This window comes from Pyrgilauda ruficollis, unplaced genomic scaffold, assembly GCF_017590135.1.
Source record: "Pyrgilauda ruficollis isolate IOZ18807 unplaced genomic scaffold, ASM1759013v1 scaffold10, whole genome shotgun sequence".
In the NCBI taxonomy this organism is placed as follows: Eukaryota; Metazoa; Chordata; class Aves; order Passeriformes; family Passeridae; genus Pyrgilauda; species Pyrgilauda ruficollis.
This window is the reverse complement of record NW_024508101.1, coordinates 12,137,356-12,159,129: the sequence shown is the minus strand read 5'-3', so window position 1 is coordinate 12,159,129 and position 21,774 is coordinate 12,137,356. Positions and strand designations below refer to the sequence as shown.

Here is a 21,774-nt window from a genome sequence, read left to right as displayed (position 1 = left end):
AAAAAAAATAAAAATCAAACTCTTTATTTTTGTTTAAAAAAATACATATTTGCAGTCATGTGCTAGCTGTTACCAGTTTACATCGTTCCAAGAAACAACATAGTGCTACAGATTAAATAGTTAAGATAATTTAGGGTATGAATGGCCACTTAATTTCTGGATTAGAAATGCTTTTCACAGGGCGTGCAAAAAATATGTTGCAAATTAGCGATTAATGCTGAAGTGGTATAGTTTAGGTAACATAATAGATACATTAAACTTTTGGTCGTAATTGTATACAAAACATAACAGTATTAAAATACATTATCTTAATAAAAATACCGTTGTGACACTTTATATCTAAATAAGACATTTTTAGAAATATGGTACGAAATATTTGTTATACAAAAGCATGTTCTTATAGCAGGATTATGTCATAAGATTTAAAAAATTCTATCCAAGCACTTAAAAGCAGAGTCATCTTGTTTTAATAACTGTGATCCACTTGACATATAAAAGTATATGCTGTGTGTGCATTATAGCATTATGTTTGCTCTGCTTGAAACTGGTCAAAGTACAACACTGCATGTGGAGCAGCTGAGTTCTTATATACCACTGAAACTTGTTCAAGAAGATAAAACATCCCATTTTTGTTGCTTAAAATGCAAGAGAAAGGTAGTCTTTATGCACATACTGAGAATAATTTCATGCTACAATCTTTTTTTGCCAGTCTGACCTGTCCAGAGGCTTTTTTCAGCTGGAGCTAACATTTTCTCCCTCCAGCCTCATCACCTCCTCTAACACCTGACTGAGTAAGCCAAAAATAATAATGTTAAAAATTATAACAGGAGCTGACTGGTATGATCTCCAACTGAAACAGACTATCAGCTAACTCTACCAAAATTACCCATTTAAAAATCCCTATTAGAACACCACAGTGTTCATTTCCTGTGATGAATACTGCATGCTTACATTTACATGAGTGATCCAGCTGAAATCCTGAATGTCAGCAGTTTAAAACCACAAATTAGTATATAACTACTTTAAGGCATGTAAGAGCACCCTGATAACTGACACTGAGTGGAAAAGACTTCCTTTCAGGAAATTTTTGTCAGCTGCCTTCTCTTCTTTAAAGATGCTAAATCAGTATCATCTTTTGGAAAGATGGTAAGAAGCAGAAATACAGAAAGTTAAGAATGGATTTGATCATTTCAGTTGCTCCTGAAACAGTTTTAAAAGCAGTGATTTACCAGTAAAATACCTCAATTATAAGGCATTCTGGCCAAATCACCAATATGTCAGTTGGATTTACCACTAACTAAAACCTAAAAGAAAAATAATCAGATACTACATCAACAGGACAGTACAGGATCAATATTGCCTACCCCTGAGAAGGACTGGGTATAGCAGCACCAATTGGAAAACATTCTGCAATGCCAGCACTGCACTGTAGTCCTATACTGTGGCCCAGCTTCATATGCCCACAGATTATTCTTAAGAGCACTTATTTCAAATAGTATTAGACACAAGAATCCCTTTAGTTGCATTGGTATTGAGTGGAAAAAAACTGAAAATGATATAGTGGGCTATCCTATTAGTACAGCCCATTTGTAGTGTTAATGCACTGGTTTAGAGCTGTGTTCCAAACTTGGTAAGCCACTGTCTTCTGTGAGACTACTTGCCGTCTGGTTTTTGGCACCAAAAAAGCTCAGCAGAAATCATGTTGTTCCAGTTTTGAGCAAGATGTCCTGTAAGTCATCTGGCAGTGCCAGTATAATATCATTGATGTGTGTCTGCAGCTTTTTCAGCGTGTCAGTTTTCACAGGAAGATGTTCTCTGTCAGCCTGCAACTGCAAAGGTACCAAAAAACAAGATTTGTACTAAAAATGCAAGGTTACCTTAAGAAATATCGAAGTCATGTATTAGAAAATCTGGAAAATTAATTCCTCATTTGCTGACTGAGTAGGAATTTGGACAACAGCAGGTTTCCTCAGCAACCACACAACAGTGAGAACACTGATTTGGGCTTTCAGAAATAACAACAAAATTTGGTTTTGTTCTTCCCTGGGGATTCAGCTCAGACACAGAGTTCCAACTAATTTTAAAGAACTCCAGCAATACAATGCTTCCAGCATACCCAGATGATATTGGGAAGCCAAATAACTTCTCAGGCATGGCTGAAATTGACTGTTTTGGTTTTTAAAGCCTGAATGAATGACTGAATCATTAAACTACCTAGATAATTATGAGTATTTTCATTTATGTACTTGCAAATCCAACTCTATAATGCTTTTATGTAGCTAAGTCATGCTCAGTTCAGTTACTTACCAGTTTATTTTTTAACTTTAAGACAAGATCCACCGTTTCTACCTCAGTATGCTTCTGACTCCAGAAAACCAAGTTCTAAAATAAAAAAATTAGGCATTGAATTATTTATGGTTACATATGTAATTCTCAAAAGAGGTCTTAATCTATACCTAATGTTCAGAATAGGTATTTTCCTTATTCCTATGCCATTTGTTAACCTCATTTTACTCATGCACTGCCTTTACTGTGAACTACAAAATCTGCTTTATTTGCATGTTTGCCCAGTACTTCACATAACAGCAAACTTGCACACAAACACAATACAAATAAATTAAAGGGGAAAAAAATCCTGCCAAACAGGCTCAGTTTGAGAAAGAGCATCTACAATGCCAAATGGCAGTGAATGATTACCAAATCAGAACTGCCAGCACAATGAAATATTAAAGAAGTTCAGGGCAGTGCTTACTGTTTCTAGGGCATTAAAGGAGATCACAGTTGATAACTGCTAAGATACAATCAGGTGAATTTTCTTATGGAAGTTCTGCTCCCCTACCCCCTTACGACTCACCTATGGAAGACATTACTTCATGTACAAAGAAACATTCATTTTGTTGGTCAAAAGAAAAAAACAAAGGAGCAGAATCAGTAATAAATTTGTAATACTTTTCCTATTCTTTGATTAAATTAATGTCAAAGACAGTTGGATAGAGTCTAAGTTGTATAACTGACCTGCAAATTATTTGGTCTGTTCTACTTGAATAATCTGTTTGGATTTGCTACATTTGTAGTGTTTGGGAATTGATGAGACAAAGGAGAAAAATAAATGGCTTTTGAGAAATAAACAGAGCAATTTTGTTTGTTTGTTTTAAAGCTGTAGTGTTGCCTTACTTTGTTTTTGTTGTTCTTATTCCCTCTCTGGCTGTACAACATCTTCTCCTCTGGCAATTCCTTTCTCTATCAGTTGTTGCAACTCAAATTATATTGATACCCACTTCAGCTTCTTAATTAAGGAATAGATCTTACATCAGAATAGTTATGTGGCATTTTTATAAACAGACTTCACTTCTGAGGTTTCCATTACGATGCATCAGTTGTAGGCTTACTAAATAGATCTAATTAGCTGTCAATTAGAATGTCAAATTTGCTGAATTTTTATCTTTAAAAGCTCCAAACCATATTGTAACTGAAAATATGCTGTCAAGGATGCCAAGGATGGAAGCTGAATAGAGTAACATTGTCAAGTAAGAGGAAAAAGCTTTTTTTTGGAGGGTGGGTATGTGTACTTTATTTGAAAATACACAACAAACCTAAAAGTACTAAAGGCAGGTTTTACAAAGGATGGCAGTTGTTATGACAAGTGAACTGTATTTCATATTGTTCTCTTGTGTTCTAGCTTGTACATGTTTAACAAAATCCTGTTTTGCAAGATCAGGATTCACAAAACTATCAACAATGCCACGTTCAACCTATGAAAACAGGAGTAAAACTGACTTGTGGGAGAATGTATTTCTATTACAAGATGATAAATATAATCATAAGCACACATTTTTCTAACCTCATTACAGAGTGCTTCTAAATGAAGGGCCTCTAACTTCTGTGTCATTTCTTTCTGCCGGCTCCTAAACCAACCATCAAAGTTGGGCGATTTCAAAAAATGCCTGGTAAAACACCAAAGAAAAATACATTTTTTAATTTAAGTACAATGTGGTAACAGTATTTTCTACATCATCAAATGTAATGATATTTGAGATTGAGTAAGACATTAGAACCCTTGCTCTATATACTTTCAAAAAGATGTAATATTGTAAAGTAGAGATTAACATTAATTCTAGTAATTAAGACATAGATTAAGAAAAGAAGGTAAAGAACATGTGTCTGAAACACAATAAAGATTAGGGAATTTCAGGAATAAAGAGATCAAGGCTCAGTTTGAAACAGCCTAATTTTTATCTTTGTGTTTGATTGGAAGGAGGAATCAAGCTAGAACCAGAAATAAAACCATGAATAACACTGATCTACAGAAACTTGTAATGTTAGCAAAAAGATTTAAGCAAGTAAAGTATGCTTAGCCCTATCAATTTCTATTAAAGCATATATTCTAAAAGAAAGTCTTACTCAAATCAACCCTGATTCTAAGTTTCCTCAGGAAAAAATAGCATTAATATTACTGATCTGTTTTAATTAATATTTTTTTTATGCTGATGAAAGAAATTACCTGTAAAGTCCTATCCAATCTCCCTTTAAACCTGAGGTAAGCTGTGGTCCTGCTTTTTCCAATGTCTTCATGAAGTCATCTTGGCTAAACTGCCTTAGCTGTGGTGGACTCTATAGACAGGAAAAAAAAAATTAGCAAACTTTAATTTCTGTAATTACCAATTTCCAGCTCTTTCAAATTACACTTCCTTACCTTCCAGGGTGATATGCATTTCTGCAAAGGCATTAAGCTTGCCACGTAACGTTCCTGGGGAAAGGAAAAGGAAAGGTTGTTTGCATAACCAGTATTAAAGATACACAGTCCACATGTGTGTTTACTTATTGCTTGTGACCACAGTATTTTCTCTCCCCAGTGTTAGTACAGGGTGGGGTTGTGCGTATTTACCACATGAGAAAACAAGGAGCTTATCTTATATAGACTGTATTTCCCAACTCCAGAACTTTGAGCCACTACAGTTCAAGAAGGACACGAGGCAAAGAAGGAGAGGAAGCAAATGCACATATAGCATATCTATATCCTGAACTTAAGCCACTGGTAAACAACCTCTTTCTTTGGAAACAGTCCACAGGTACCTGTGTATCTTGGGTGATTCCAAACAGTAACCACACTGTGTACCAAGTGTTTGGAAGAGATTTTCTGAGTCCCTCACCCAAACATTAGAGTTAGAATTAACCCACAGAAGACTGAGTTGTGGCCATCTCTGCTCTAGCAAGACTTGGCACAGGCACAGCCAGAGCCCCAAGGTGTCCAAGGCACAGGGAGTGGGGCCACTGCCAAGTGTCAGGTGTGACAGCAGGAGGCAGCTGTGCCTCACCAGCTGGGCCCAGGCTTGATTCCTGGAGAGCTACTGGACTTGGCGTAACTCCAGAAAAACTACCCCTTATTACTGATGTAGAAACCCCATTACTCTAAGAACTCACTAAAGGAATAATGAAACTTTCCGTCAATTCCAAGAAATACCGCCGAAGTATCACACTCTGTGCTTCTGTAGGACGTTTCTGTTGGACTCCCTTAAAAAAAACCCAAAACAACAAATCACAGTCAGTCTGTTACTCCAAAGTATGTAGGCAGTTGTGGTAGGTTTACTTTTTCTGAATATTTATTATGAATCTGTATTCATTTGCCATGTGCCCACACACAGCACTTCCTACCCCAAACCAGGGAAGGAAAGCAAGAGCATCAAGTTCTTTTGTACAGACATTTGTCTTTGCAATTACTGATTTTTTTTATTTTCATGTAAAGAAACTCAAGGAAAGAAACGTTTCTATAAAGAAGTTTGCAAATCAGTTAAAATCTGGAACCTCTGATTCTTATACACCCCATGTGTAAGACTTTTAGACCAAAGAGACCAGAGTGGGGGTGGTTTCCGGCAGGGATGGAAAACCTCAACAGACAAACAGATAAAATATCTTTAACTCTCTAAATTATTAAGCTAACTTATTGAGGTCCACCATTCATATAGTTATAGAAGCTGCTAAGAAGGCAGCAGCCCTTCTACAGTAAGGGTGTATATACATCTATTTTGTTATGAACTGGGGAAAAGGAACCAGAATCCAGTTTAATGAAACCACTGTACATCACTACACAAAATACACAATCAGCTGCCATTAAGAAGTGATCTACACCATTACCTTTTGCAACTGCTTAACGATTTCTTCATCTCTGTTCAAGTATGGCTTGTAAGAGGTATAAACACCTAAAGAAAAAAAGCAGCACACAGCCAAAGGAGAAATGAGGTACACCTTTTAAAACGAAAACACTGGCAATTTAACTCTGAAGTTATTACCAGGTTTGGAGTCCAAAGTTTTTAGGTTCTTCAGTTTTTTCACTTTCACCTGCTTTGGAACTTCACCTGCCAAAACACATAGAGCCACCTTACTTGAAGACTATCTAATATTTTAAGGAACATCAGAAACATTGACAAGTATCCAAGTACATATCCAGAAACACCCAGCAAACACATGAGTAACAGCAAACTTTTCATTTCATGTAAGTGTTCCCTGTTGAAAAGAAAAAAAAACCTGAAAAGCCAACAAAAACCGAAACAAGCAAAAAGTGAACCAAAAAAACCCCACAAACAAAACCTGCCTAAGGATGACCTTCTGAATCCAAGCAGCCAATTAACATACAGATATAGAGCAGAGAGTAATTATTTTCTGAATTTCATATTTTTATTCCATTTTCCCCTTGTTCCCCTTAGTGTAAATACTTTTGGGAAGAAATCTTTGGTACCTTGGCATAACTAAAATTTGTATAGAAGAAAATAAAATAGTAGCCATGGATTAAGTGTTGTAAGAAAATGAATTTAAGTCTCCTTTGTCATAGGCCATACTAAGGGCTTTTGTTTTCCCAATTTATCCTGCTCCAACCAGAAGACCCTAAACCCTGTTCACAATATTGCAGCCTCATCAGAACCTCCCTCCTAAATCTATTTGGATGCTCGACTTTAGAAACAGTAACAGTTAAATTGCTCTTGGAACTGCAGAATGGGGGGAAACAAAGGAAAAAAAAAACAACAAAAGATAATCAGAACCCCTCTTTGTCCCTAAAGAAATAAAATATAAATTTTTTAAGACAGGTCAGACAGACATATCTGTATAACTTCCTGATTAAGCATTTCCCATAGCTACATCAAAACTCAAATTTCATACTTGAACCTGTATATCAGATTTGAAGGCCACCTGTTTAAATGGATTTGCAGAGTTTAATTAAGACTCTACTTTCCAAACATTAGCTACACAGCAGCAAAGCAATTCTTCACCACACTACCCTAAGCCTCCACAGGTATTCTGACCATAGACAGACATGATGTTTTAAAGTTAAGCAAAACCTTGCCTAATTATATTGAACACAGTATGCAATCCTTAATTCAGTGTACTCAGAAGTTAAAATTAACTTCTTCTACCAAAATTAATTTTATGGTGTTTTATCTTAATTGCATATTTATGCATTCCCACTGTCAGAACAGCACAGTGAACCTGTAGCAGCAAACAGCTACATTCAGGAAATTCACACCATAATTAGAGTGGTGGCAATTGGCACGTTATCCAAACATCACATGAAAATTCTACTGAATCGTGTACGGAAATCATCCAGACTGAACAATTAATAATTACTGGAATATTGCCAGATTAGAAATATAATATCAAAATATTGTCAACAACTTTTTAGATTACTGTAACATTCAAACATAGCTTTAACATGGGTCTCATAATCTGCGCTGGCTGTGACTAATTTATTATATTCTACTCACACTAAAATTAACATCAATAATATATTATGCCTCATTTTAATACCTTATTAGCAGACATACAAATTCAGGATTCTGTGAAAGGTAAAACATTATTACTAATGAGTATTACTATCTTTTGCATTTAAGATACTAGATTTGAAAAGACATAGAGCAGTCAGGATTCTAATTTCACTTGACAGACTTACATCCATGAAAACTTAGTTAGCATTAAACTAAATAAATGGAACGTAATTACATATGTTTGTAAATAAATAAGCACATAATTAGATCTGCTTGCACAGGATTGTAGAAAATATTTTTATTTTACCTGGAAGTTTGATATCTCCAATTCGGATAATGTGAGGCCAATGTTGAAGTGTTTTAGCAAAAAAGGGATTTGTCACCCCTAGAATGACAGATGGCCTAGAAAAGTAATGACAATGTTTAAAATATGACAGCAAGAGCTTCAGCCTTAACAAACAGAGAAGATCAACTTAAATTCTTTACTTGAAATTATTTTCCTTTGGTATTTAAGAGTTAAATTTTAAATTGCACATAAGAGCACAAATATTTACCAAAGTTTCAATGTTTTAGAAAATAAGACAGGTATCTTAAAGTACAAAGAACAACAACTGCTGTTGAATAGAATAAAAATGACATCATCTGCATAGACGTGGCTAAAGTCTGCCCACTTGCAATGGTGAGAAAAGCGCATTATCTGTTACTAGGGTTTTGTGATGTGTTGGATTTTTGTTTGCTTTTTTATGAGCAGGAATCTGACCCATACATGCAAGACAAATTGCTACTTTTCAAGGTTTGATGATAACAAACTCTCAGTACTTGAATGTGCATGTCATTAAGAAAATGAGACACTTAAAATCCCACTTGCTTTAAGCAGCAGTTATCAAGTGATGCAGCACAAGCACTTTGAGAGCACCGTGCCCCAGCTCACACTCTGCCAGATTTTTCTGCCTGCTCTGAGCTTGGCACCTGGCTTGGGGGGTGCACAGGGGCACACAGGGAACAAGAGGCAGTAAGAGCACAGTGCTGCTGCTACAGCATAGGCCTGAAAAATTGGGATTTATAGCACTGATATGATGAGGTATGAACATGTTTTTCAATATAGCGGTTGCCATCCATTTTACAGTCAAACATCAGCTAAGGAATATAGCAGTAAGTCTCATTGAAACTGCCATCTTAAAAATAGTTTATCATCATTTTGTTAGACTGGTCTTAGAAATCCCAAAGTTTAACACTTTCTGTACACTACCCATAAGTTTCCCTGCTCCCCTCTATTATTAAGATAATAAAATACACAGAATTGGCATAATTTGGACTCTTCATCTTCTTAGAGCCATGGTTTTAAAAACCTATTTCGAATCTTTCCAAATTTTTGTTTTCCATAAGAAAGGGCAATTTCATCTCTATTTCAAATACTAATCCCTGTAGTGACCAACCTTTCTAATTTGCTACAGAGGAGTGGATGGAATTTTGAAACATGGGTTACTAAAGTTTAACCAAATTCTTCCTGGAATTATTTTTAGAAACTAAATTACATACTGCATGACCATTCCCATGAAATACAATCTAAAACATATTGCCTGTGTTTATGTGTTTCTCCACTGCTCTATCTCTGGCAATAAACCCGTTGAGAAGAATACTACAGTTAAAAAAACAACAAAGCAAACAAAAATTCTAAATCAACAATCTCTGCCTGTTCTGACATTAGAAGAAATTTATATTAAAAGATGACTGAATCTAAGAAATGCACTCAATTCCAAAATCAACCTGCATTTAAATGACATATATTAAGAAACACAGGAGGTGTAGGCTCTCAAAATAAGAGGATTTAAAAAAAATAAAGGTAGAAAAAATGTGTCTTTATAGCAGTTTCAAACATCACTGCTTTTGGAATTCACACTCTTAAGAAAATAATTTCTGACTTATTTACATTAATAACCTAATACATTTAGTGAACAGATACTTGATTTTTAAATTGTCTCAACTAGGATACCAACTGACTTAGCTTTACAAAACAGCTGTATGGATGCTGAATTCTAAAAGTCACTTTGTTTAGCAGTTAATTAAAAATTAAAACATTTACAGCAGAATTTCCCAAGAAGCTACTCTGGAGCTGGTGTTGCACAGACAAACCCTCATGGAAAAGCAGGAACTTTTCTTGGGTTCATACTTGCAGTTTGACTTACTCTGTACAGCAGTAAGTATCAAACTCAAGCCTGGTTTAATTATGGCATTGTTTTGTAACTTTGTCTTATCTAACTGGAATAAAAACTTAAATCAGCTAATTACTGCACTCTGCATGATAATCTCACCAAAAAAAAGAAAAAAGTCTAAACCTAATTCTCTAATTATAGAAATCCAGAATAGTTAAACAGTATTTTAATACAAATTTATGGTCATGAGTGGCTTTGAGCAACATCTTCTCCAGAGAGTCTGATTTACTTACGGGGCTTGTGTGCGAGTTGTGTATTCTTTGAATTCACTGTCATGGATGGTGAAGTATGGCCTGAAATCACTGCAGTACTTCAGTGGTGAAATACAGCTGCAAGGTACAAGAAGGATGAGCTTGGTTTATGTACTCAGTGCAAACCTTCATGAAAGACACAAGCAGATCTAAAATTTGTAATGCTTTATTCACACTCAGATAATACAAAGGTCCACTCAGCTGGAATCTTACACTGACTCCTTTAGCCATAGTTAGAAAGCTCTACTACATTTACCTAACAAGGGCCAACACAGTTTCTGAAGATTCTGCTGGTGATGGTGCCATCACAACAAGTGGTTCTCCCAGCAGCACCAGCTCCCAAAGCATCTGAATGTGGAAGAACACTGGACAGAAACACCTAAAGACAGATTGAGGTATTTTAATACATTTCACATCATAAAATACATACTACTTCTGGTTAATAAAGGCATAAAAAAGAAGTTTGTGGTAGTATTTTAGTAGTAATTTGAAAAACATAAAACACTTTTGTAAAATGGAACATTTAATGAACTTGCTTATTTATTGCAGTTTCAGTCTGTATATTGCTGAAACTGTGTTCTAGCAAACTTTACAGAAAAAAAATATTTAAACCAACAATGATAAATGTTAGCTTACAAGCCATGAAATGTGTTAAGGAACTGCCATAAATCAAAAACATGCGGGAGTTCACAGGTAGGAATTAACCAGTCCAAACACCTACCTGAAAAGATCTACTTCATGAACAGTCGGTAAAGCCATGGAGATCTGAGCATCTGCCTAAAAGACATCGCAATGCTTGGTTTTTACTCATCAGAACACCTAGGTATTAAATGAAATGGTTTCCCTTAAATGCTTACAGACAGTAGACAGGATATAGTCTAATTATTTATGCACTGCTGCAGTATATAGTACATTATCTCCACAACTACCTTTGTGTTCTATGACCAAGACATCTCCCAAGAGACACACACACCCCACACACCACCCCCACTTACAGGCATATGGCTTTCAGTCCAGAAAATATATAAAATACTGAAGCTGTTTCCAACAACTGCACATGAAGACACAGATTAGTTTTATAAACATCTTCTATGGCTAAAGACTTTTAATTCTGGATTCATCCTCAAAAAAACCCAAACTATCCAAACATTAAAAGGATGTTCAGGTTAATAATTTTGTCAGCCAATTATCCTCTTCCAGGACCTGGATATCTCTACATGCTCAGGGTAACTGGGTTAGAATACACTTTCTATGAAGAATACAAATCTGGACTACTCCATTCAAAGTTCCAAAGACTGTGGATTTCATTATTATCATAGTATATGATGATTTGCTACCAATCTTTTCCAACTAACAAGTTTAAAGAACGAAAGCAGATCTCTAGCTTTGCCTGGGGCTATATACAATATCAGTATCTAATCACTACCTGGTGCATATTCTGTACTATCGGTGCTGTTCCAGGCTTGTCACGATATGTTGGAATCCGCAACTTGGAAAGAAAAAGAAAGATTTATTTTCCCTTGTATTGAATCCAGCAGACACTTAAAATGCTGACTTAGAAACAATCTGTAATACTTTGAGAGGATATACTACAGCATGATGCTTATTTACTCTACAGAACTTCCACATACAGAATTTCCAATTGAAAACTGAGTAACAGAATATGAAAATAATACTCCAGTTTAAAAAGAGACTATTGGTAAAGTAATTCAAAACTGTTACTGTAATTTCAATAAAAATACCGCTATATTTTGGAAACAATGATCTGAAATAAGGTCTTGGGGATTTAAAATGGTACAAAATTACTTTTAGAAAGAATTCTCTCCTAAAACATCAAGATGTTCTGGCAAGTGAGACTTGCCAGAATCCTAACAGTCTGAACATGAGTATGCTTCTCTGGCCTCACAGTTTGCATCTGTTTGTCTTGAATACTACAAATTTAATCATAGTGGAAGCTGGTATGCACAAATGGATGCCACTTACACACAACACTTAAAACTGCCCAAACAGTATAAAAAACCAGGGACAATATCACTGGACACTAATTATGGCTTTACTCAGTTTAGGAATGCAATTTCAGTTCTCATGGGTAAGAATTATTGATTAGATAAACGCAGGCAATACCCAAAGAAAACATATCTGACACTTCATCACCCAGCATCCAGAACCATTCTATTAAATTTCTGCTTTTAGTATAGTTTCAGAAACTTCTTTCTCTCCCTGGTGATGCACACATGTTTTTCCATGGACTTGAGAGTATCTACTGAGAATTTCATTAATCATGAAATTAATACAACTCCCAAAGGCCCAGTTCTTAACCACTGTTTAAACTCAACAGTTCTTCACTGTGCCCTAGATACAACTTCTTCAGCTTTCTTCAGACATCTTTCACTGCCATTAAAAAATGTAACAGCATAACCAATTATTTCTAGTGTGTGGGACAAAAAAGATTTTTACTCATCAACTTTCAGGAATGAGAATGGTTTTCATTAATATATTTAATTTGCTTGACTGGAATTTAACTCTCAGTATTTTCAAGTGCTACTTTATGTTTGATTTGACAAACATAATTAGTACTAAAGTCTCCTAGAATGCAAATTCCAGTGTGATAATGCAGACACTGCAACTAGTAGTTGTATTGAAACATCACTTTTTAGTGACTACTAAAATTAAATATTAACCTAAGCACTGTAAAAGATCCTCCCCTCCTCCCCTCAATTAAAACACCTAATCAAGATCTCCCAGACCTTCACTCTGAGTGCTGTAAACATCTACTCCTGTTCGGAAGAACAGGACAGTGAAAACAAGGCAGTGAGGAACTGTAAAGTGAAAGGTGGGGAAAACACCCTCAGGGAAGAACAAGTGCAGGAATCCTTACCTTCATTATAAGACCCATAATAGGCAACTGCAGAACTTTCCCTGGAACTGGAGGTGGCCAACGATCAACGTCACTACAAACTGAAAGAAAAATACCAGAGTTTCTGCAAGCTCTAAACCATGATCAAAGAGTCACCTTTGTGCACACTGCAGCTTGAAATTAGTGCTAATAATCCACAGCAGTTCTACTTGTCTCTCAATTACACTAAAGATTTACAGCCTTTTGGACATTATGTATTATTCCATTAGAACTGTAAAGATTTTCATTTCAAGAAAACAATGTTCTTTGGTCTTCCATTTTATGTAGAAACAAGACTTAAAATTAGTTGAAGAAATGTTATCTGAGAAACCATGAAAGTACATACTAAAAAAATTTGAAAAGAACAACAGCATTTATGTATATTGGCTACTGCAGAACCAATAAACACCAGCAGTTAAGGAAAAATCTGGTTTGTAGCTTGGCTAGAAAGTTTTCCAGCAATTTCTTGTAAACCATTATGAATATAATACATAATTCTCATAGCTTCTGCAGAGCTTATTTTGCTCATAGCACAACCTCTCAAGAAAACAGGTGATGATTGACAAATGCAATTCTTTTATGGTTTACACGAACTGTTGGTCAGTGAAAACACAAAAACATTTAACAAAACAATTAAAGTTGTATGGGGCAGGCACAGTACACAAAACGGAGCTCTTCCAGGCAAAGAGCAAATAACTTTTCTATTTGTCTTTGTCCAGCTCTTTTCAGCTCTGCAGTAAGGCTGAGGCACCTTTTACCAGCACTGCTCTGTCACTTTTTCCATTTGGTCAAAAAACAAACAAATCACACACACAAAAAACCAAACCTCAAGCAAGATGACATTTGTACAGCTGCTTAGCAAAAGTTGTCAGACTGCCCAAAAAGACTTGGGTGGTGAAGAGTGCAAAGTAAGGACTGCCATCAGCTCCTTGTGCTCAACAGCTGGTCCTGAAATACACACAACCCTAGATGTGTTTCAGGAGGGACCTCCAACTCTCCCAGGGAAGAGCCAGAATTGAATTAGCTCTGTTCAATGATCTAGAAGTCAAGCCAGTTTGCTGAAACTTCAACCCTCTACCCTACGAGAAGACAAAACCACAAACTAGAACACGACAGTGCTGTTTATTTCTCCAGAAAAAGTTTGTGACAGTGTAAGAGCTCAACGTTACAGGATCACTACCTGCTTCCAGGAAAGCTTCACTTTTTTCAAAATATTCTGGTGCTATTTGCTTAAGCATGGTACGAAAGAGATGGACATAAGGCAGCTTGCTGATGAGGACCAGTGACTGGAATAAAGAGTAACAAAACAGATTTTCAGTCAACATTTTCCCTCAATTCTACTGCACCTGTTACGTTCACACAACACCAAGTGGGACTTCTCTCACACATGCAAGCCAACCACACATCTGACTACAGGCAAACTGCAAACAACCAACTCCCAAAACTTCCCAACTTTTAGTTTTTAAACACAGACACAAAACTATCTCTTCTGACAGCAGAGCTGCAACATAGCATAGCTGATGTAAAATTAGACCAATTTACTATAAATTAACAGCTAATTTAGTTGGAGAGCAAGACAGTTTTCCTGCTCCTCCGCAGTCACTGAAAAATAATTGATTTCCAAATTAATATTTCCCTAAAAGAACTGAAATTACCTTCTGAAAATAGCCTCTTTTTAATGATTTGTCTCGAACTTGTCTGAAATACACATAGCCATAGTAATATGCTGAGTCCTTCTGCAAAAGAAAGGGAAGAATTCAATACAACCAACTGTTACTGCCCTCCTTTTTGAAGCATTCAAAATACAGTTAAAAGCCTATTCCCCTGTGAGCTCCAAAGTTTATTAGATACAATAAACTAGAAGGATTACTGTGTTTATTAGCATTATCTTTTTTAGTAAGTACTTCAAAGAGAAATCATCATGGGGAAACAGCTGTGCTTTCTGGCTTTACTATTTTTATATCTACATTCTCCTGACACACTGTGTAACCAAAACCAGAAATAATTTCTTGAGGAATAAATCAACTTTTATAATTCTGCAAAGTAGCACTAAAAATATTTTAGCAGTTAAAAACCTTAAAGCCATGACTTGAAGAGATAAAACCTAATCTTTCATTGTGTTAATTTCACAAAAGATTCTTGGAGTATTAAGAAGTAGGCTCTCACATTTCAAAGACAAGACATCAGCTTCATCCTTCCTACAAACAGGAATTCAAATATTTGCCACATAAACAGAACTAAATTCAGTTTGAGAATCAGGCTCCCAGAGGTCTCAGTACTCCCTTATGGACATGATGAGAACAACTTTTGGCCACTACCTCTTTTAGGTAACTTCTCCAGCTTCAAAAAGTGAAGAGTGGAAACTGAGACAGCCCAAGTTGCTTGGAATTTTTAAAATTAAGTTATAAAGCATTTCACATTTCCACAACAGCAATGGTTCTTACAATTTGATCTACAGGTTCCCAGTCAATAATGAAATAGATTTGGGCTTCTATTTAATTCCTTGCAATCCAAAATCCATACTAATAAAACAAAGAATAGTTACTAAAACTATTATTATTATTATTAATTTTTATTATGATTATAACAACATGCTACAACAAACATGAGTTTTGACTTTCAGGACATCCAGTTCAGAGATTTTTCTTTTCAAACATTATATTTAAAGGTGGAGACCCACAAATTAGCATTACCCAAAAGAAATTTAACTTCTTTTTTTTCTCATTTCCAACCTTTAAGTAAACTGGTAGATCTCTATCCAATTGGTCCAGAAAACAACACAAGGAGACTTTCCTTCCAGGAGACCGTCGGAATCTAAAACAAAATTGTGTGTCCCCAAGACAACCTATATAGGGGAAGAGATAAATGACAGACAGACAGCATTCTGAGTTTGTGCCTTGTTTAATATCAGCACTTGCTTACAGCCAAAGAGGTATCAGAGTTCTGGTTCACTTATCTTGCATTGCCCTTGTGAACATTGTAATTTCATAAGTGGAAAATTAGGCATCTTTGTCAACAGTAAATATACTGTCTGCAACAAAGAAAGAAAAGTCACTGCCTCACAGTGATTATCATGTCCTCAAACAGGTCAAATGGCTCTCCTACTGCCATTCCCCATTTCATTGGCATGCCCATATAGTTTTGACCATCTTAGCCATGTCATCCCTCTGCTACATGGCGGCACTTTCTTTACCTCTTTTTGTGACACCATACAGTTCATACAGAAGTCACACTGTAGGAGTGCATTATGCTGATGTGTAACTCCACAGGCAGGCCTAGGATTCATCATTCTGAAAGCTGCAAAGCTAATTGCTGAAAACTGAGTGAAATTGAGTAGGACTTCCCAGTAATATCCCCAAGGAGCAAAGTTTTCCTCAATTTCTATCAAAATGAATTTCTTAGAGAAAAACGTAACTAATTCTCCACAGAACTGTTTCACCAGACTTTTCAGTTCCATTTCATCTTCTCTTTCAGTCACACACATTCTGCTGCAACAAGCACAGACAGCCCAACCCCTGAGCCAGATGCTGTGGCTGTGCAGAGGAACACTGACATGCACAGAGCCCCCAGTCTGAGTCTCAGAACCCCTTGAAGCTGCAGGCAGAAATCCTCCATGCACCAAGACAAAACCAGAAGTAGCAAAACATGGTGAGATGGGACCATTCCATTCAAGCAGGTAACAAGCAAGGATGCAATGATAAGAAAAACCACAGCACGTGCCAATAACACACCACTAAATATTTGCTTCAACTTTTCAAAGCTTGTTCCCTTCATCCAAAGGAAAGAAGCCCTCACGAACTATTATAAAAACCTACACAATGAAGACCTAAACTACCTTTAATCATTACTATGTTGAAATATTCAGAATATGATGTCTTCTTATTTAACAAGCTCTTGCAGAGAAGATTGGCAAATGTCTATTCTTTTTTCAATTATCCATGCAGAGAAGATAAAGCATTGTTTTAAAAATGACTGTACTGCAAAACTCAGCTTAAAACCACAAGTGTTGTGTTCTAGTAGCTCATTAAATCAATTTTCTCCTCTAAATTCACAGCCACAAGTACTGGAATAATATCTCTTTGTAGCATTAAGAGAAAAAAGTTGAATTAACGTTTTGAGCCATGAAAACCTGGGATGGGCTGACCTCAAATTTAGCTGCAAGCTAATGACTTCCTTCACTGCTCTATTACATAAAGCTTTTCTTTTTATGCTAAGGCCTATGATGAAAAAATAAATCCTAACAGACAGGACACACTTCCAGCCTTGTGGAAGGCAGGTTTTACACAGGCTATTCCCTCTACATCATTTGAAACTTAAACCTACCAAGAATGATCAAGAACCAACAGTTCTTAATAGGGACATTATGAAAAGCAAAACAGTGGAATTTTTCCCTGCTGAAAGTAAAACCTCCTCACATATACCTATTCTGCCTGAAGCAAAATACTACACTCTTATTTGAAAAAATACACAAAAAGTTTGAAGAAAGCAACCTTTGTTCCTAACACATGATTTTGTACCTTCAAGATACCTTTTAAAGACTGAAGATATTTATATTCATTAAGAATAAGACTAATTAGAAGATACAGTTAACTCAGATTTCAGTAACAGAAAGAAGCTGTGCCTCTATTTGCATACAGAATAGCAAGAACAGAGAAAATACCTTAATTTCAGTGACATTTAGACAAAGGAGAAAAACTAGCCAAAATACTTTGTAAAATTATGTAAGAGAGAGCTCACACACATTAAAAGCACACATCTGCATCACCCCCTATCCAAGCTGTCATACTGCAGAGCATCCAAAAGCACAATCAATGCAGTTAAAGGCACAATGCTGGTCCTGAAATTTTGACTTCTGTACAGAAATGAATGCGAAAGAAAGTGTCTGAACTTCTGTAATTTCTTTTTGCAGGTGGTCCAACCCATCAGCTACATGTCCCAGTTTCTCCTTGGCAGCAGAAGGGCAGAAGTTAAGATTCAAGAATAATTTAACAAGCAGGACCACACACAGCTCCAGGCACAGCAAGAACAGAGAAGATAGCTGAGGTTTTCCTTTCACAACTGTTCTTTCAAAATGCTTTTGAATTTAAAAGTCAGTTTCACTGTTATGAACTTAGAAAATATACATTTAGTCCTTTATGAGAAGAGGGTTCCATATACTTCCATTTGATCTATTAAATCCTTCAAATTCCATGCCTACTCTCCTCTCTACAGTAACAATACTATTATTTTATTTAAAGAGCAAGATTAAGATGTTCATTCTTTACTTGCCCAGTATTCTGAAATGTCTGCACAAATGTCATCTGGAAGGTCTTACACACTTACATAAACCAGAGAAGAATCCTCAGACCTTACTGCAATGCAGACAGTTGCAGTTTTACATTTAACCTTAGCTGCAACATTTCTGTATTGCAATGTTAATTAAGATATATAAATATGTACTTGATCTAAAGCCCAGAATACATCCTGTCAAATTCTTTTTTAACACAGTTTATTCTAACAACAGACTACAAAGAGAAGAAAGCACTTACCCGAATTAGAATCTGGAAAAGACAAATAGCAAATATTGGTTTTCTAAATGGTAGGGAAAAGAAAAGAGAGCTGTTATATTTTCTGAGATATAAATATATTTCCTAAGCTAAAACCAAATGATATATAGCAACTATGACTTACCTCTTTATCTGTGAGTTTGGAATGTGGAGGATATATCACCTACAGGAAAAAAACCAGTATTATTTTATTTGAAAATAAATTGGGCATAAGCAATAAATTTCCATCAAATATTTTAACAGTACAACCCTTGAACAGCTGTAGGAAAACCCCTTCCCAGCTGTAGGACATTTTCAATTGTAAGCTATTAATATTATGTCTCAGTTCTTATCTTCGTATGCTTTTAAGCTTTCTTGATCACCCATCTTTACAAGGTATTTTGGATGCCAGTCAGAGACCACACATGTTCATTTAAAAAGGTATATTCAGAATATACATTCAGAGTAGTTGAGATTTTTTGTGCAAAAGGTCTCAAAGGAGAGCAAGATTACATATTTTAGATTTAACTGGTACATGCAAAACGTAGTAGATGATTACATTTAAAGCAAACACACATTATTGTCTGAAATCAGTTGCAATCAAAAGTTAGGCTGGAGTAACCAAAATTCAACCACAAAACAAGATCTCTATTATTACCAGCTCTTGGAGGATGAACACTAGTCCCTAATGATGTCTGTGGAAGCTCAAGGAATAAACTCGAAGTCATGGCTTTTTGTACTTACAGAAAAACAAATAGATCATGTAGTAAGTTTGCACAACACAGAAATCAACAATGATGCAACACAGCTAAGAAGCGGAAGCACAATTACTTCCGAAAAGAAAGGATGTACAAAATCAGTGATTATGCAAGCAGCTGGGAATAGAATACACACGAAAGAGGACAAACCTCAGACACCTAAATTTCACCTAAAAGGGTCCTCAAAACAACACACAACCTCCTCCAAAACTCCTGAAATGTGTGGCTAGCTTATAAGCAGAAAAAATTTGACATAAATTCCAGGAAAACTGACATAAATGATGTTTCAAAGAAGGTTTCAGGGCCTCCAAAGATGGGACCTAGTTGAAAAGCAGAAGCTGAATGCAGGAACAGTAGCTTCATGCAGTCCTCATCTTACCATACAGCTAACATCCCATTATCTCATTTAATCTTGTTCTACCAAATGCAAGTAAATTTATTTCCTGGTAACACAACACTATCCTACTCTATAGAAAACAACAGATATACCCACTGGCTGATCTCTGACTAAGCACCTTTCTGTCCTCCAGCCATAAAGTCTCCAGTGCATTTTTTTCCCCTCAGTCTCCTATCAAATGGTGGCCAGCTGTGTAAGACATTGTTAGCACAACTGAAGCTGAAAGCAGACACCAGTGGAACACCTGCATTCTGCATGCAGTAAACCTACCACTGTCTTTTTTTCAACTCTTAATACTTTCCTTTGCTATCTTATGCTAAGCAGCTGTACACTAAATGTAACTTTCAGAAGCTGAATGATGCTGAATTATCGACATTTAGTCAGAAGACTGGCATACAGATTTGAATTAATACTCGTTCTCCTCACTAGCAGGTGTTTCTTCCCAGAATTCCTATATAAACTGAAGCTAATTATTCTTCCTGCAGCTACATATTGGAGGGGAAAAAAAAAAAAAACCAACCACCAAACAAAACCAAAACCCAACAAAACAGGCCTTAGTTCTGTAGACATTTTAAATCTCATTTTATATATCTAGTTAAACTAATGAGACTGTCAGCTGAGAAGCCTCAGCCAGGACAGAGGCTGTGCTTCCCTCAGCCACTGAGCACAACACCTGCCCAAGTCACAGGTTATAGAGAAACGTTTGTCTTTGTTGTTATCGTCACCTTATAACATCAAGGGAAGAGAACTCAGATAATTAGCACAGTATCCTGGTATTATCTGCACTTCTTTGTGGCCAACAGTCATGTATTTTACACACTGTAATAGCTTGGTTGAATTTTAGGCCAGTCTGCCATGCATTTACACTGGCACCCCTTTAAGGCAAGAGAAAGAGAAAGAAAAACAGACTTTCCCTGCAGACCAAGAGTTCGCTGCGCAGTCACATGGTGACCAGGGTGAAACAGGATGTGAAAGTGACCCGAACAGTAACTCTTCTCTCATTTCCCAGCACTGTGAGCTCCCCGTGCCCTCTCCAAGTGGTGCCACAGCTGTCCCTGCCCTCCCAATGCGGTGCCACAGCTGTCCCTGCCCTCCCCAAGCAGTGCCACAGCTGTCCCTGCCCCTGCCCTCCCCAAGCAGTGCCACAGCTGTCCCTGTCCCTGCCCTCCCCAAGCGGTGCCACAGTTTTCCAGCCTGTTGCACAGAGCACAGCTGGGAGCCGCAGCCGTGACACTGCCACGGGCCGGCATCTGGCTTGAAGGAAAACACTTCAAACCTGTAGAGAACCTTTCCGCACACCTCAGCGACCTGGAGAACGCTGTTAATAATGAAGATCACTCACGTCCTCCTTATTATCACACTTTTTAACACCTAGATGCCATAGGAATCAGCGCTATTCGTACGCAAAGGAAGCCAACGATGTACTTCATACAAATCTCGGGAAGCGATGCAAGCCATTTACAAGCGCCCGCTGCCAGCACAAGCAGCACCACGAGCAGAGCTGCACCAGCCTCGCTCGGGACAGCCGAGCCGGATCACCGGGTCGCTGCCCGCTCGCCGCTCCGGGGCTCCGTACAGCCACGCTTCCTCAAGCACGGCCGAGCTTCCCCCGCCTCTGTGCAACACCGGGGCCAGAGGAAGGGCCCGATTCCGGCGGGGCCCCGCCGCAGCCCGCAGGGCGAGCGGTGCCTCCCGCCCGCCGCCGCACGTACCTCCACGGCCTGGCCCAGCTCCAGGTCGAAGCCCACCACGCACACGCAGTGCAGCCAGGCTGAGAAGCGGTCCCAGGGCAGCAGCGACAGGCACTGGTCGGGACTCTCCGGCTCCGCAGGCTCCGCATCCTCCGCAGCCACCTCGGCACCACCCGGCCCTGACTCCGGGCCCCGGCCCCGCCGCGACATGGCCCCGACCCCGGCCCCGCCGCGCGGAGTCAGGTGACTCGCGTGGCCCCGCCCGCTCCCCCCGGAGCCGCTCGGAGTG

General features: G+C 37.5%; 1 protein-coding gene across 2 annotated transcripts; it reads right to left on the bottom strand.

Annotated features, from left to right (window-relative positions):
• Positions 1 to 21,766, bottom strand: DENND6A (DENN domain containing 6A). 2 transcript variants are annotated; one of them, XM_041463540.1, is made up of 20 exons: positions 21,507 to 21,766; positions 18,785 to 18,823; positions 18,643 to 18,685; positions 15,847 to 15,959; positions 14,770 to 14,850; positions 14,295 to 14,400; positions 13,097 to 13,176; positions 11,645 to 11,707; positions 10,940 to 10,995; positions 10,475 to 10,597; positions 10,201 to 10,296; positions 8,062 to 8,156; positions 6,288 to 6,353; positions 6,133 to 6,197; positions 5,422 to 5,511; positions 4,694 to 4,747; positions 4,502 to 4,611; positions 3,842 to 3,944; positions 2,308 to 2,382; positions 1 to 1,829 (listed from the first exon to the last, which is right to left on the bottom strand). In XM_041463540.1, exons 1-20 carry the CDS (start codon positions 21,693 to 21,695, stop codon positions 1,698 to 1,700), a joined length of 1,779 nt encoding a protein of 592 aa, XP_041319474.1. In that variant the 5' UTR covers positions 21,696 to 21,766; the 3' UTR covers positions 1 to 1,697. The 2 variants fall into 2 exon arrangements, with proteins under 2 accessions (XP_041319474.1, XP_041319481.1); XM_041463547.1 differs by lacking the exons at positions 14,295 to 14,400; positions 14,770 to 14,850; positions 15,847 to 15,959.
• Positions 21,767 to 21,774: the final 8 nt, after the last annotated feature.